At 38.1% G+C, this 16,860-nt stretch overlaps 1 protein-coding gene across 1 annotated transcript in view; it reads left to right on the top strand.

Annotated features, from left to right (window-relative positions):
• The first annotated feature begins 275 nt into the window (after positions 1–275).
• The window catches only part of col14a1a (collagen, type XIV, alpha 1a), a 124,289-nt gene continuing 107,704 nt past the window's right edge, over positions 276–16,860 (top strand). Inside the window, exons 1-5 of the mRNA XM_059567544.1 lie at positions 276–641; positions 2,057–2,178; positions 9,575–9,691; positions 15,520–15,663; positions 15,937–16,026. Of these exons, the coding sequence (XP_059423527.1) occupies positions 2,091–2,178; positions 9,575–9,691; positions 15,520–15,663; positions 15,937–16,026 (439 nt within the window). The 5' untranslated portion in view covers positions 276–641; positions 2,057–2,090. The remainder of the gene's footprint in view (positions 642–2,056; positions 2,179–9,574; positions 9,692–15,519; positions 15,664–15,936; positions 16,027–16,860) is intronic.

The raw sequence follows: 16,860 nt of genomic DNA, 5'->3' as shown, positions 1-16,860 counted from the left end.
TAAAAAAGTAAATGTATTATTTTACACTTAAAACAGGCTACATATATAACTATGCTAGTCTATTTTCTGAAATTACACGAATTCACGTTTAACGGTGACAGATAATACTGACAATTATTTTCACATTTCAAAAGTAACTGAATAATTGCGCACACTGACTGATTCAATTAATTTCAGTTAGCAAAATATAATTAGGCAGTGACATAACAGTCAATTTAATCATCCATCACCCTGGTGTAGGCGTTATGATTGTTCATTACAGTTGCATTCCCTTGAAATGTAATGAAAATGGCTTTTCTTCCCCGCGCTGAACAGCCTACATGTAGGCAGGATCAAATATTTGAGAAGGGCTCTTGATTGTCGTGAGATCATTCGTCGTCTGTCCAGTGGCTGCAATTGGTCGCAGGAACGTTTTTTTCCCCCGGACTCAAGACTGAAGGATGAAATGAGGTGCAGAGCTGAAGAGCTGAGGGAATGGGCGAATAAAGACAGACGAAATACGCACACAGAGAGCGCTGTGAGCCATCTGAGATCTGACTGACGCTGCGAGAAGATACGAGTGAAGTCTGACCATCACGAGACGCGGGAATTCGGATCACATTTAGATCAAGCGGATTTCTCTGAAGCGACTGGTGTGAAAGGTAAGACTGCTGTTACAATCTCTATTATCTGATGTGCGTTTGTTTAAACAATAGCCTACTGTGAGAATTACTTAAGATGCAGAATAGAAAATATATGCAATATATTTTTCACTGTTTTGCCACTTTTTTTGTATTGTTATGCAATTCCTTGAATATATTTCAGATAATTTAATGTATACTTTTTGAATTTTTTTTTAGTTAAAGTCATCTCTTACACAATCAACTTAAAAGTATGTTTAATTACATATATAGCAATAGCACAAATTTATATAGCCTATATTTTTACCTGTAAAATAATTCCCTGTAATTTACCTGTAAAATAATAATAACTGACGTAAATAGAAACTTTCAAATGTTCTTAAAACAGTTTTTTAATATAGTTTGTATAATTAAGTAGGTTTTCTGTTATTATTATTATTATTGCTAGTTATATTATATTATATAGTTATATTATATAATATTCTCTTTAACTGAGATAGAGAGAGAGAGAGAGAGAGAGAGAGAGAGAGAGATAGAGAGAGAGAATCATTGGGATGTCCCAGACACCTCCATTGCTCAAAGAATTTACTTGATGTATCCTTTATCTATTTTTAAATTTAGCGCTCTTCATCTTTACTGCGCTGTTGAGAATAGAACTGAAGCCAAGGTGAGCGCTTGATGTTTATTTCAGGATTCATCATTCAGTAGCAGGTAAACACACACACACACAGAGAAAGAGTGAGATGGACAAAGACAAGCAAGTGAATTTAACCATGCATTGTGGGCTTGTTAAAAAGGCTTCTCTTGTAGGCTTCTTGTATTTCTGAGATGAAATGCTCGGAGCCTTGATAGCATGCTTTTTATCCAAATTTACATAATAAAAAGCATGCTTTGAGATAAATTAATAGTGAAATGCTGATGGACAACCATGTACCATCCAAACAAGCTCTAATTTAAACGATATTCCATTTAAAAAGGCACATCATGATCAAGAACAACAATATATATAGAGAGGGAGAAGGAAAGAGAGAGAGAAGAAGCCATGTGTCACAACAACTAAGGAATACTGACTTACTGAACTACATACCATAGTCTGCAGCTAACCAGCATAATCTCTTGACCCTAATTTAGACCAGTGTTTAAGTTAAGTGGGGGTGCCCTCTTGAACAAGCCCGGGCGGCTTCCTCTCTAAACACACGTCAGCCTTCTTATCTGACATGAATGACAGGAGCCGTAGTGGCCTGCTTGTTCTCAGGAACAACAATGGTCCTCAGGAAGCACTTCTCGCTGGCTGTCCATCAAAACTCAACAAAGTCTTTACTGTTCTTGACCCGCAGAGACTTTCCCTCCTCCCTCTCTGTGTTTATGAAATCCCCCTGAGGCTACACAGCTTCACTGAATTCCTCCGCTCACTCTCTGCTTCTCTGCCTCCGTAGGTGCAGGGCAAGCATCACTCACACGGCTATAAGGATGCGGGTGTCGGGATCGAGGATTAAGCTGTGGTGTCCGCTTATCTCGCTGGCACTGATTCAGTTTCTCGCCCCTGTTTCGGCTCAAGGTAATTGCTGTCTTCATGGTTCTGAATTGGAATTTGCTCTGGTTTATTGGCTTTTGTGTGGCTGCATAAAATATGAAAATGTTGTCCTAATCATTTAATGCATAATTTAGTCACAATTGCCGGGTTACATTTGAATTTGACCCTTCATGCACCTTCAACTCTCCTAAGGGGACTCATTTTAGTATAACTTCTCTCAGTAAGAAAGTAAAAAGAGCTTAAGTGAGTCTTGAGGATTTTAGATGGGATAGAGATGTGGAAAAGCATTTAGTCTAACATCACAGGGGACCACAATGATAATATCCCTCAAGGCAGCTTAAAGGCTTAATTGGTTGCTTTGCTTGGAAGGAGTTTCACATTCCTCTCAGGCCCTGGAGTGAAAGGTGGAGCCTGGATCATCATCCGGAGTGGGAGGTTCTGTTCGGAAGATAAAGTTTGGATTACTCTTTGAATTTTACTTCTTCCCAGACCAGCAATTGTGTGATGGGCATGTATAGTCTTTAAATTTATGCCGCCTAGACAGGTTCTTTTCATCCCTCAAATCACTAAAAGCTTTTGGTGTCATTTTAAACTGCTCGTTGGTGCAGCGGAATGGGAATAAACAAACCAAAGACTTTTAGTTAAAGGAATATTCTGAGTTTAATACAAGTTAAGATGAATTGACAGCACTTGCGGCGTAATGTTGATTACCATGAAAGAGAATTTTGTCTTGTTGCTGCTTTTAAAAAAGCAAAAATCTGGGTTGTAATAAGGCACTTACAATAGAAGTGAATGGGGCCAATACATAAACGTTAAAATACACTTTAGTAGGGACCAATTCTCACTAATAACTATTTCCTTATTAGCATGCCTATTATTAGCATATTGGCTGTTTATTAGTACTTATAAAACATATTCTGCATGACCATATTATAATAATAATAAATATTCTCCATTCCTAATCCAACCCAATACCTAAACATAACAACTCCCTTACAAACTATTGATAAGCAGCAAATTATGAGTTTATTTAGGCAAAAGTCGTAATTAATGGTTAATTGGACCTTAAAATAAAGCACATTCTGTCTGAGGAGGGTGGAGTAGTTTTTTTTTTTTTTTAAGTAGGTTTAAGCGTGATTTGTAAACTAGTACATTTTGGTGTTTGAATCACATATCTAGCTTCATATGTACAGTATGGCTTTTCGGATATACAGTAGTAAGCTTGCTCTGTAGCTCGCCCGGTAAAGCATTGGACTTGCAAAATGAACAGCACTTTAAAAAGTCTGAATAAAGACTAAAAGACTTGTAGAAGCAAGCTAAAATTACATGGTTGCTTCAGCAAATTTGTTTTATCTGTTGTTTGATATCGGTTGGGTTAAGTGTAGGATTTCATGTAGGTGGTATGTTATTTTCAGAAGTGATAGAGCATTAATTATCCTGTTAGTGCCACTCCTCAGATATTCAATTTCTGAAATTCTGTGATACATAAAATTACCACTTTTACATTAATCTGTTCTGGAGAAAACTGAATGTGGCTTTTAGTGCACATTTAGGACATTTGAATTTGAAAATGTGCAAAGCATGCAAAAAATTATGAGCCTTAAATTTCTACTTCTATATCCTCCAAACATTTGCCCCAAATTCCCTATTTGCATTTTTTAAAGACAAAGGATGAGTTGAAATTACTATTTTTTGTAATTAACACTATGCCATAAATGCTATCAACTTCACTGAACTCAACTGAAGCTTTCAAACCTGCCATATTCCTATAAAAAATATGCAAAACCCACATTGCACTGTGGGTAATTTGTGGGTACTTGATGTGTTGGAGCAAAAATGATGGCAAATGCTGACAATGCCCTGCTGAGAATGAATGGGTAGAAGCAGGGAGTGATACAAAGCGGTATAATGAGACATTATGAAAGCGTTTTGGAATGGGCTGTATTGTGTGCATGATGAAGTTGTGGAAAAGTGAAACAAAAGAACTGAAGGTCAACCTTAAACAGTCTGTCTGAAAGCTTGTTAAATCTCCCAAGCAGTCAGACGCACAAAATAATTCACATTCACAGTTTTAACGTAATTGTTGTTTGGATTTACACAGGCAGTACATCTCATTAAAAAACCTTTAACTAAGCAATTTGTCTGTGTTTTTAACATTGGTGAGATGAGAAATGTAGCCAAGTCTCACGGATTTTCCTGCTTCTCAGATCTGTGTAAATTGACATCACATCCAACAGACTTAGACGATTGTAAAGTGCAGAATGTTTCTGACTGCTCCCGCTAAGTAGGCATTAATATTTTAATTCCTTTAACAGTGATTTTTGAGTTTGTAGAAAATAAATGTTCAAAACAAGTGCGGAGCCCTCTGACAGGTGAGTAATTGGAAGCACGATGATAAAAGGACGCAGTGGATTTTGGAGTAAGAACTCTGTGAGTGTCTCCAAAAGGATGAAAGATAACCACATCAAAGGCCTGCAGATTTGTGGGTGCGCGTTTCTAACATACAGACAGATACGGGACCTCCTGCTCGTATTTCTCTCGTTTCAAGTTACAAGTCAGCACTTGTCACCCTTAAACCACCATGGCCGTTGTTCCTTACCTCCCCCTCAATCTCTACAGGAGTCTATTTGGCACAAAACCTTTAATCACCAAGAGCCAGGAGACGTGGATACTGTACCTGGGTGTGCTAAGACAGTTTTTCCAAGAAATATTCTATGAAACTGTCACGGTACTGCTTCCAGAAATCTGTTGTTTTTTTCACGCCGATGAATATATTATGTTCTTCTTCGTTATTCATGGCTCGTGAGCAGAGTTTTAGCATTTCAACATTGTTGGAATTACTTTGAGTTGGGTGCAGACATTTTTCATGTCCGTCATGCAGTACTGAGCTGGCACAACAACCTGCTTTTCCCCTCTAAATTCGTACTACCAGGGTGGTTACTTTACACGCAGATGATCTGTTGTGAAAAATGTTCCAAATTCTCTGGATGGCTGGATCTATATCAGTGCTCATTTCATCCCACTCGTATGACTAAGAATTTTCACGGACACTTTGTATGAATAGAGTACAGTTTGGTGTTCCATAACTTTTTCAAAACTATAAAGGCACATATACTGTATAATTTTTTTTGTGAACTATGATATTAAAATTAAATTACATTTATGCATTTAGCAGGCGCTTTTATCCAAAGCGACTTACATTGCATTCAAGCTAACAATTTTCTCCTAACATGTGTTCCCTGGTGTTACAGTAAGGGTGTATGCTAACGTAGGAATAAAGCGCTCGAGGAGGGTCTTAAATCAAAAAGAGGAGTTTACTGAACATCGAAGGAGATAACAGACAATATACTACTGTACAACACATTAACATCATTACATCACAATACCTTAACTTATAATAATCACGGACGAGGAAGAACTGAACAGACAGGGTATTTGAGCACACAGGAGGTAATGAGGGAACTGGAGACAGGTGGGGAATAATCAATTAACTAAACAAGAACAGGAAAAAGACCAAATAAGGAAACAGACAGTCCATGAACGTAACAGTTCGCCCCCTCCCAGAACGGTGCATACTCGCACCGCAAGAGGAATACCAGCGGAGGGAGGGTGGGGGTTCTGGAGGCGGGCGGGGGGCAGGCAAGGGGTAGGACGAAGAGGGAGCAAGGAGCTGGGAACCAGGGTGGAGTGGATGGAGGGAGGAGCCCGGAGCAGGAGGAGCCAGATGGTCCTACAGAGACCAGCCAGGATGGAGATCCATGGTGGAGTCGACGGCGGGAGGAGCCATGGTAGAGAAGGGGCCGACGACACCAGGGGGCCGACAGATGGAGACAGCACCGGTGGGTGAGGAGCCCAAAATGGAGCAGCGCAGCCGCTGAGCCAGGGTGAAGCCGAGGATCCGGAGGGCCTAGGTGGAGCAGAAGGCTCAGGCGACCAAGGCGGAGGCGGGGCCCTGGAAGACCGCTGCAGAGCCGGAGTGACTGAGGATGGAGGTGGAACCAGAGGGAAGGAGGAGCCTGACAGAGCCGGAGGGATGGAGTGACGAGGTGAAGCCAGAGGAATGGAGTCCCGAGGCGGCGGATGGTCGACGACTGACCAAGGTGGAGCCGGAGGGACGAGGGAGCCCTGTGGAGCAGGTGGGATGCCAGGCCACAGTGGAGACGAGGGAAACAAGAGCCAAGGCGGAGCTGCTGGGTCGAAGGACCGAGGAGGAGTCCAGGGCTCGGAGGCTGAGACAGGGAATTCACACGCCAAGGCGGAGCTGGAGACTGGCAGTCCAGCGGCGAACCATCACGCCCAGATGGCGCTGACTGAGGGTGAGCTGCGGGACTGACTGGCACCAGCAGAGATGAGTTCGAGGAACTGGCTGGTCTAGGAGGAGTTGAGAGAGGAAGGATGGGAGGAAACACAGGATCAGGGCTGGACAGGGCCAGCAGAGAGACAGGAGGTACGGAGCTGGATTGAACCAGCAGAAGTGGAGCAGGGGAGCTGGCAGGTCTAGGAGGAGGTGGGAGAGGGAGGCTGGGAGGGAATACAGGAGATTCAGCGCTGGGCGGAACCAGCGGAGAAACAGAAAACTCAGGGCTGGGCGGAACCAGCGTAGAAACAGAAAACTCAGGGCTGGGCGGAACCAGCGGAGAAACAGAAAACTCAGGGCTGGGCGGAACCAGCGGAGAAACAGAAAACTCAGGGCTGGGCGGAACCAGCGGCGAAACAGAAAATTCAGGGCTGGGCGGAACCAGCGGAAATGGAGCAGAGGGACTGACTGGAGGAGGTGGGAGTGGGACACTGAGAGGGTATACAGGGGATCAGGGCTGGACGGAACCAGTGGAGAAACAGGGGATTCAGGAATTACCTCCATAGACCAGTCCATAAGGTCCATAAATTGCTCCATATCATTTCCAGAAACCGAAAACAGCTCACCCTCAGTCGCAGAAGTGTGGGCAGGGCTTTCCTCCACGCCCTCGATCTCCACTAACTCCCACGACGCACGGTGTTACCGGCTCACACACCTGGTCAGTCACGCTCTCGAGGTCCTGCTCCCAGTCGGTGAAAGGCTCGGGCTCTGCGGCTGCGGTGGGCTCTGGCTCCGTGCTGCGCGATGGTGGCTGGCTGGTCTCTGGTTCGGGAGCGGGGCTGGAGATATCCTCTTCGGCAGTGCAGATGGTAAATGTGGATCCATTTTTCTCCAGCACCCACTCCACGAAAGCGGCAAAATCCTCTCGGGGACCGTTCGCTGGTAGGTGTGCGGTCGGGGAAGTGGGTAAGGCACGCCAGATCGAGAAAGTCCCTGGTATGGTCCTCCAGCGAACGGTCCAGTTGCTCCAGGCATAGGAGTTGGACTGCTGGAATTGCCATTCCGGGAGAGGGAGGAAAACAAAAACCAAAAAGAAACAAAAACTTTTTTTGGGTCCGTGATTCTGTTACAGCAAGGGTGTATGCTAACGTAGGAATAAAGTGCTCGAGGAGGGTCTTAATCAAAAAGAGAAGTTTACTGAACATCGAAGGAGATAACAGACAATATACAACACATTAACATCATTACATCACAATACCTTAACTTACAATAATCACGGACGAGGAAGAACTGAACAGACAGGGTATTTGAGCACACAGGAGGTAATGAGGGAACTGGAGACAGGTGGGGATTAATCAATTAACTAAACAAGAACAGGAAAAAGACCAAATAAGGAAACAGACAGTCCATGAACGTAACAGCTGGGATATAATAATATAGAATAATAGATATAATAATAATTAAGTTAGGTATGTTGTTTTATTATAGACAAATTACCTTTGACTCTCTATACTTTATTCAGAGAGCAATATTTAAAATAACTGAATATTTATATTATTTAATGAATTTTTATTTACTCATGTGATCAAAAAAAAATAATTTCCATTATTATATTACTGCAGTTTTAACTGTCACATGATCAGAAATCATTCTAATATGTTAATTTTATCCTCAGGAAATATTTTGTATTATTAGCAATGATTTTAATAGCACAAACAGCTATTTAAAAAGAATATGTAAATTATATTTTGATGCATCCCCCCCCCCCCCCCCCCAAATCATTTGATGTAAAGTTTAAAAGTTTATAAGAACAGCATTTATTTATTTTAATGCTTCCTTGCTGGAAAAAAGTAGGCCTATTGATTTCTTAAAAAAATGTACAAACCCCAGCCTTTTGAATGGTAATGCACCTTTATACATTTAATCATTAATATTAGTGTTTGGTCATTTTAGCTGCTGTGAAAAAGAAAAAGTGGGATCATGTCTATGGCATAATGTAAAGATAAGTAAATAATATAGTTTATTCACACAGAAAATATATGTTTATCAATAACCACTATCAAACATTTGGTCCCAAACTAGCTAGCCCTTGCCCTAATCTTTCAGCCCTTTCACTTGCTACCTTGTTACCAGTTGGGTAGTTTCCACTTTTGAGGCACAGAAATGTGTTTCTATATACATTGATTGATGGAAATAAGTCATAGCTCCCAATAGACCCATACTGGACAGAGTGTGGAGTGAGTGTCTATGAGAAAGGAGATGTTCACCCCACAGGAAACCCAGCAGTGTTCTGTTCCTCAGGTTGGTGCACCTAGATCAGTTTAATGTTTTATCTCTGTCTCCTAAATGCCCTGTTTCCAATAGTATTGACCTCTGGGTTTTATTTTTTACTTATATTCCTTTTCTGTTTGTGCCAACATGGTTTCTTCATGTACTTTATGTAGCATCTTGATTTCTTTCTCTGAGCAGAACTGTGGCATGTGAACAACATTAGCACAGAGAAGCATTGATTAATCAAAGCATTGATTAATCAATGCCTTACATGTGATGTTTGGTTGTGGTGATTTCTCATAGGTCTAACACACAACAACTGATTATGGGTCAGAAGGGTTTATTTACTTTAGTAGAAAAATGTTAAGGATTGAATGATGAAATACGACCTCTAATCAGTTGTTTATGACTGTAGACACTCCTAAACTGAAGTAATATGCTTTTTTTTTTACTTTTTAAGACTTGTCTTCCTCTTCAACCTCATTGGTATTTAGGATGCTTTAGAAAATAGAAGAAAGCTACTCTTCTGACCTTTAAAAGTCACATTCTCTTCTCAATTACCGTCTTTTAATTTTTAATGAGACCATAACTCTCAGTTCATGATTTTGTGTGCATTATGTCGGATGGACAATTAAATAATAATATTAAATCACCTTACATTTCCTTAAATGAAATACCTTGCAAATTAGAATAACCTTAAATCGGACACAGAGTGAGAATATGACTTAAAACATACCTTTCTTTCGATTTGTATCCAAGTGCAATTTAAATGCTCATCTGAAAAATATTTTAAAGATTTATTTTATTAGAATTTGCACATTTTCAGTTTATAATTCCATTCTATTCTTGCAGTTCCAGCTCCGAGAAGACTTCGATTTAAAGTCCTGAGTGAAGGCAGGCTACTTGTCTCATGGAAGGAACCAAAAGGAGAATATGAAGGCTACAAATTTACATATAATAGTGAACCAGGTAAGAAGCAATGACAGTAATCCAGCGTTTTTATTTAGCTTGGATCTTTTGTGGTCTAGTGCTACTAGTGTATTAATAAATCTAGTGCTACTATATTGTATCCATACAGGTTGCTTTCTGTTAAATCTGTTATTATCTAAAACAGGCTCTGTTTTAGTCCTTTTCAGCTTTAGTTTTGTCTTTAAATGCATTCAGACTTTCTTCACTTCCCTCTGTGAGCTTCGACAGATGTATTTGTTAACCTTGCCAGATCTGAAGGACTCTTTGTTTCTTTACATATTTGACAATAGTCCTTGTCTGGGGCTTTGATACGGCTCCTGATAAGACAAAACAGCCAAGGTCACTCTCTGGTTTTATGTAAACCAGGTGCACTAGCCATCAGTTCTGTAAAATCACCTCTTTGTTAAACACTCACACTTCTCGGGCAACAATAAGCCATGTCCAAACTCATTGTTTCATAGAGCACATTCCCGAACTCTGTGTATTTTAGGTCTGGGGCCATAGAATAGATATTCATCAGCCGGTTCAGACGTTCCCAACAGATGGGAAAAGCACTTGTTTCAATTACAGCAGCTCATTTGCTGCGTTCCTATGTGCAAAGTGGCATTGATGGGCATGATAATTCTCTCTATCAGCCAGAATTGAGGTATTAAAGTGATGGAACAGGGTTGGATGAGGACAGGGGATAGTTAGCATCAGAGCGGGTCAATGCGACTCTTTTGTGATTGAGGTGAGGAATGTCTGGCTGCAGTACCTGGTCAGAATCGAGGAGGTCAGATGGAGGTCAGATGTCTGATCCAGCTGCTTGTATTTATGGTATCTGATGTCAGCTTTGTAAATGTCCAATCTCACAACAATATTGGCGTCCTAAAAAAGGGCTGCAAACCGAAAATGGCAAAGCTCCTAAAATGAAACATCTGACAACAAATGACTGTTTAAGTTGGAAAATTCCAGCACAATGATGCTGACAAAGTTTATGCACTGATTTGCAGCATAAATGCATTAGTCGAATTTAAATATTTTATTTTATATATGGTAATGTCTGATGTTCAAAGAGGCTGATAGCATAAAATCACCTTTTATTACTAAAGTGACAGATCAGAAAGAATATTTTATATGATGCAACATTGTTAGCTTCCATCCAAAACAGGTATACATAACTAATATATGACTACATAAGTGTCAGAGTTTCAAGCTAATTAGGTTTCAGTATTCTCTTACTGTATCTTCAAACCTATTAATATTAGAATAGCAGGTAAAGAGAAACAAATCAAATTTGACAAAATGTTTGATTAATTAAAGAAGGATCTCAAATAAGTGAGGCTTAATGAAATGCCATATATAGATGTACTAGAATGAAGGAATGGAGGATGGAGTTTCTCTAAATGATAAATAAGTAAATGGAATAGAGTTGTGCATGCATGTGTAAATGTTTATAATGATCATAGTCTGTATTTGATCCATTGTTTTACTATATTAGCAATTGTTGTGTTATTGATCGGAAAGATTATATTGTGTCATTAATTACAGCGCCCATAAACCTGCTGCAGTCTTTTAAAGGTTTGATCAATATTAATTAACATATCGTCTTCTCTAAAACAAAATCCCTCATGGACAACAACTGAATATAAGTTATATGAACTTGGGTGGGTGATTTAGCTGTTAATTTGTTCCAACTTGATGCTGTAATTCTAATAAACAATTGTATTTGCTTCATATAAATATCATTTTGGGGTCTTTTTGCTTGTTTGGAGAAACTGTTGTGTTAATTATGCTTTCCAAACAAAGCTAACAATTTTAAACAATAACCAATAATTGCTTAATTTTTTTTGTATTAATTTATACAACACAACTCTGAGAAAATGCATTTTTATTTACATATCACCATTACCAACCAGTCTGAAAATGTAATCATTTTACAAACTAAAAGTATGTGTGTGTGTGTGTGTGTGTGTATATATATATATATATATATATATATATATATATATATATATATATATATATATATATATATATATATATATATATATATATATATATATATATATATATATATAGCAGTTCTGGTTCATTTTCAAATATATAACAGCACAATAAAAGTAAAGTTATGGCTTTAAGTGATTCGCTTACTGAGTGAATCTGTTTCAAAGAGCTAACTAATGAGGCCGTTTTGTGAAAATGTTTGATTGACTCATCAAAAGAGCCATTCGTAAGGGTAATTTTTCATCAATCGGACATCTCAGTTTGTACTGTTCTTGTGCAGGAAAGACTGATGTGCACCCTAGCAAGATGATTTCACACAAAACCACATTCAGACTCACACAAAGTGCCCTTAGCCACAAGAAAATGAGAGAGAGAGAGATGTGAGAATGTGTTTAATCACTCTTGAAAAGGTATATTCTGGCGGTACTTTCCTTGCTTTAAAAGTTACATGTTTCCCCTTGAGCACAAAAAAATAAAAATAAACACAAGTTTTTCCATTTTAAGTATACGTATGTTCAGTAATAGATGTGGTCAAATATGAAAATAGAGTAAGTTATCAAATTTTGCATTGGGATTAAGTGCATATTGATTTCGCATCTATTTTTAGATGTAACTATAGACTATTTTTCCCTCAAATGCCCTTTGCTCCACTCTAAAAATCAAAGAGGGAAAGAAGATATTCGTATGCGACAAAGCAATTCTGTCCTTTGGTCTCGTTTAAACAAATGAGAATTGGAGCGCTTTGATGTTGTCGTGAGAACCGGTGACAGTTTGCTGTTTGCAGCAATCTTCTTTTACTTTTCTATGAAGTGTGATGTGCAAAGTCATCAGCAAACTGTGGTTCTCCAGTTCTGACTCCCTCTGCTCTGAGACTAACCCCAATCTTGCTCCCACTACTGCTGAATATGCAACTTCCACTCCCTTTCAATTGATCTCTCGGCAACCCGCAAGGATTTTAATCAGGATCATTGGTCAGGGATCTGAATTGCAGGGGCAGACTTCTTCATCACACTGAAGGACTGTGATATGAGTATGCCGCTGTTCAGGCATGACTGATTCAAATGCATTACATTTTGGCTGCACTTTTTAGTTTTGGGGGCTATTTTATTTTATTTTTAAAGGATATATCTTTAAAGGGATACTCCACACAAAAACAAAGCTTCTCTCATCATTTACTCACCCTTATGCTGTTCCAGGTATATAAGACTTTCTTCTATGGAGTAAGATTCCACCACAGATGGAATGTGGAACCCTCAAAGCGGATTCTTCAAAAACCACACAGAACAAGCACAACGGTAATCCAGACAACACCAGTTTGATGAATCAATGTCTTCTGAAGTGAAACTATTGACTAACTTTTTTAACTATAAACCATCATAAGATTATGCTTGATGGATAGCAAATGTCAGAGTTTATGTTTATGTTATTTCAAGTATGGTGATGTGACAGTTGGCTGGAAAAAATGGTTTATTGTTTAAAAAGTCAAAAATATTAGTGATTTTCTTTCACACCTGTCATTTTGCTTTCGAAAACGATTCATCAACTGGGTCTTATGGATTACAGTCATGTTCGTTTTGTGTGGTTTTTGAAATTTTCACTCAGTCACAGCATATGGGCTCACAGAGATTGATTATTTTCCTAAAATCCTCTGGTTTTGTTCATTTGACAAAAGAAAGCAGGCCAGTGCTATTCCTCCTCTGGCTCAGAGCAAAGCTACTTCGGACAGATTGTTTATAGGCTATTTTGGATATTATGTGTTTGCTTTTGCATTAGAGAACTTAGGATCAGTTTGGAAGTACTTTTAGATGTTGCTTTCTATCTATCTATCTATCTATCTATCTATCTATCTATCTATCTATCTATCTATCTATCTATCTATCTATCTATCTATCTATCTATCTATCTATCTATCTATCTATCTATCTATCTATCTGTCTGTCTGTCTGTCTGTCTGTCTGTCTGTCTGTCTGTCTGTTACATCATTACTCCAGTCATATGATTATTCAGAAATTATTGTAATATTCTGATTTGTTGCTCTAAAACATTATTATTATTATGTTGAAAACAGCTGAGTAGAATATTTTTTAGGTTTTTCTTTAATGAATAGAAAGTTCAGAAGAACAGAATTTATCTGAAATAGAAATCTTGTGTAACATTATAAATAGGGCTGGGCGATATGACGATATAAAATAGGATGGACTAAATTAAAAGTCTATCGATTCATATTGTGCTCTATCGTTTATTTCATGGTGTCGCAAAATACATTGTTTACGGCAATACGTTTTCATTATTTGAATGACGGCAATCTTACATGCATTACACAGGGATGCAGGCAGACGTGTGAAGAACAGCATGCGCTCGCTCGAAAACCTAATGTTTGCATGCATTTTTAAGCACTGCAGTTTAAACAACTGATTTTAGGCTGATGAAACACAAACAACAGGGCTGTGTGAAAGGAGTGTGTAAGCCGCGAATGAGCTGCTAATAGAGTTTGTGAGCATTTATGCCACTTTATTGGCTTTGAACGATTGCATAAACACTTATATGCTTCCAAATGCCAGTATCCTCATAAACACAGTTATTTAGGTCTTAAGGGAATGTAAACAGTTGCGAGAAAAAGCGCATATGTAACAGTATATTGGACCTGGACTTCTGTCTTAAAGGGGAAGCTGTCCAATATTCGTCTGCCATTCATGAAAATCTCTCACTGCTCTTGACTAAATCACTTTTGTAACTAGAATAAGAAGAAGATAAATAAATAAATAATGCTAATGATTATGCGTATCTATATATATATATAGATAGATAGATAGATAGATGGATGGATATAACTTACACAGTGAAGACTAATTCATTTACACAGTGTATTTCTTATTTATTGTAGTTTTTATTGTTTTTAGTCCTATTGCTTGTAATTAGTTTCTTGTTCTTATTTCATCACTGACTGTTTATGTATCTCCAGTGAGCTTGAGTTTTTTTTCTTTTTTTTTATTATTATTTTCTTGTATTAGTTATTTACATTGTTGAAAAGGATTATGAAAATTCATAATCATAAAAAACCTTATTAAAAGAAAAAATAACTATATCAAGATATATATCGTTATCGAGATATACAATTTCTCATATCGTGATATAAGATTTTGGTCATATCGCCCACCCCTAATTATAAATCCTTGCTGAATAAAAGTATTAATTTCTACCCCCCCGCCCCCAAATAAAAAAAATACAGAATTTTGAATCGGATAGTGTATGATGTTACAAAAGCTTTTTATTTCAGATACATGCTGAACTTTCTATTCATCAAAGAACCCTGAAAACATTTACTCAACTGTTTTAAATATTGATAATAATAATAATTGTTTCTTGATCAGCAATTCAGTATATTAGAGTGATTTCTGAAGGATTTAAATTAATAAAAAATGTAGTTTTAAACACAGGAATAAATTAAATTTTATAAAATCTATTCAAATAGAAACCAGTTATTTGAAATAGTATTTTCACAATAATATTACCTTTTGCTGTATTTTGTATCATATAAATGCAGGCTTGCATTGCAAAAAAAAAAAAAAAAAAAACATTTAACATTTAATCTTTTGACTGTATATATACAGTTATAGGATATCATGAAGTGATTCATTTATTCATTATTTTCCATGTTTTTATTCAGCAATAGCATTATCACTAAGAGCATTATTCCCTTCTGGCATTGCATCTAAAGAAATGCTTGGCAGTCAGACAATAAAGAACAGGCTTTGATAGGTTTTCTGAGTAGAAACAGACATTCGAGACAGTGCATACTAACCATTATCTCTGTGATTTCTCTGATTTGTGTCCGATGACAGGTGGGGAAACAACCGAGTTGCAAATTGCAAGGGGAGAGAATAAAGCAATAATAAAGGATTTTAATCCCAAGAAGGAGTATTCAGTCAAGGTTATAGCTGTGAGTGAAAACCTGCACAGCCGAGCACTTCAGGGAAAATATACCGGTATGAAATACCTTGTTTCTTTGAAGCAATCCCGCTGAAACCAATTGCAAGTGAAAATAATGTGTTTGAATTGTAGTCTCCTGTGAGCTTCAAGAAAACAATGAAAAAAATTAGTGCCTTGAAAATAACAGCATCGGTTTTACATATTGATACTGTGTATACAAATATACAGGGCTTACATGTTTAAGTTATTTATATACTGATATAAAAAATATTAGAAGATTTTAACTGACTGAGTATTTTGGACTTGTTTAATTCCTCATGTCTCTTCAGCAGAAGACCCGAGCAGTGATGGAGACACCACTCAACCTCAAAGACAGAAAGAACCAGGACCTGTGGATGAGGGCAATGAGATCTCAGGAGGTAAAGCCAAAGTTTAACCTCCCCAGATGTTTTTATTGATCAGACTTTTCTCTCTTTTACAGCTTAGGAGCCTTAAAGGGAAAGTTCACCCATAAGTAAAAATTAACCCTTGATTTACTTATCCTCAAGCCATCCCAGGTGTATATTACTTTTTAAAAGTGTAATCAGAGTTATATCAAAAATATGTCCTGGGTCTTCCAGGCTTTATAATGGCAATGAATGGGGGGCGAGATTTTGAAGCCCCAAAAAGTGCATCCATCTATTATAAAAGTACTCCAGATGACTCCGGGCAGTTAATAAAGTTAATAAAATAAGACAAATATTCATATTTAAAACTTCATATGTCAAATGCTGAAAAGCCACTCTCTCGTGAACATGTGTATGACAGTTAGCAGAAGCTAGAGATTAAGGTCTTTAAAGTTTTAATTATGGATATTTTTCTTAAACAAATGCATCACTTTGCTTCAGAAGGCCTTTATTAACCCCTCAGAGCCGTGTGAAGTACTTTTACTAAGGATAGATGCACTTTTTTGGTCTTTAAAATCCGAGTGGCAACCTCCCGCTCTCTCTCGTGAAGCCCATACGGAAGTGACTAAAACTTTACAGCAGAAAAAAACATTTATAGCCTGGTTCTAAAATTTATTTTGGTCAATGTAGCTAATTTTGCCCTTCATGACAACTGTGAGGGGGTTGAATTTTTTTATAACTCATCCGTTTAAATTATATTAAGACTTAAAGTTCTGCATAATTAAGGGCGTGGTCAACTGAGTGAAAGGTGGATTGCCGCTGCTGACACTGCCGTTGAGCTAGGTGGGCGTGGCTTCATCTGAGGAA

Source organism: Carassius carassius, chromosome 15 (genome assembly GCF_963082965.1).
Source record: "Carassius carassius chromosome 15, fCarCar2.1, whole genome shotgun sequence".
In the NCBI taxonomy this organism is placed as follows: Eukaryota; Metazoa; Chordata; class Actinopteri; order Cypriniformes; family Cyprinidae; genus Carassius; species Carassius carassius.
Note: the sequence above shows the minus strand (reverse complement) of the source record. Positions and strands in the feature narration are given on the sequence as shown.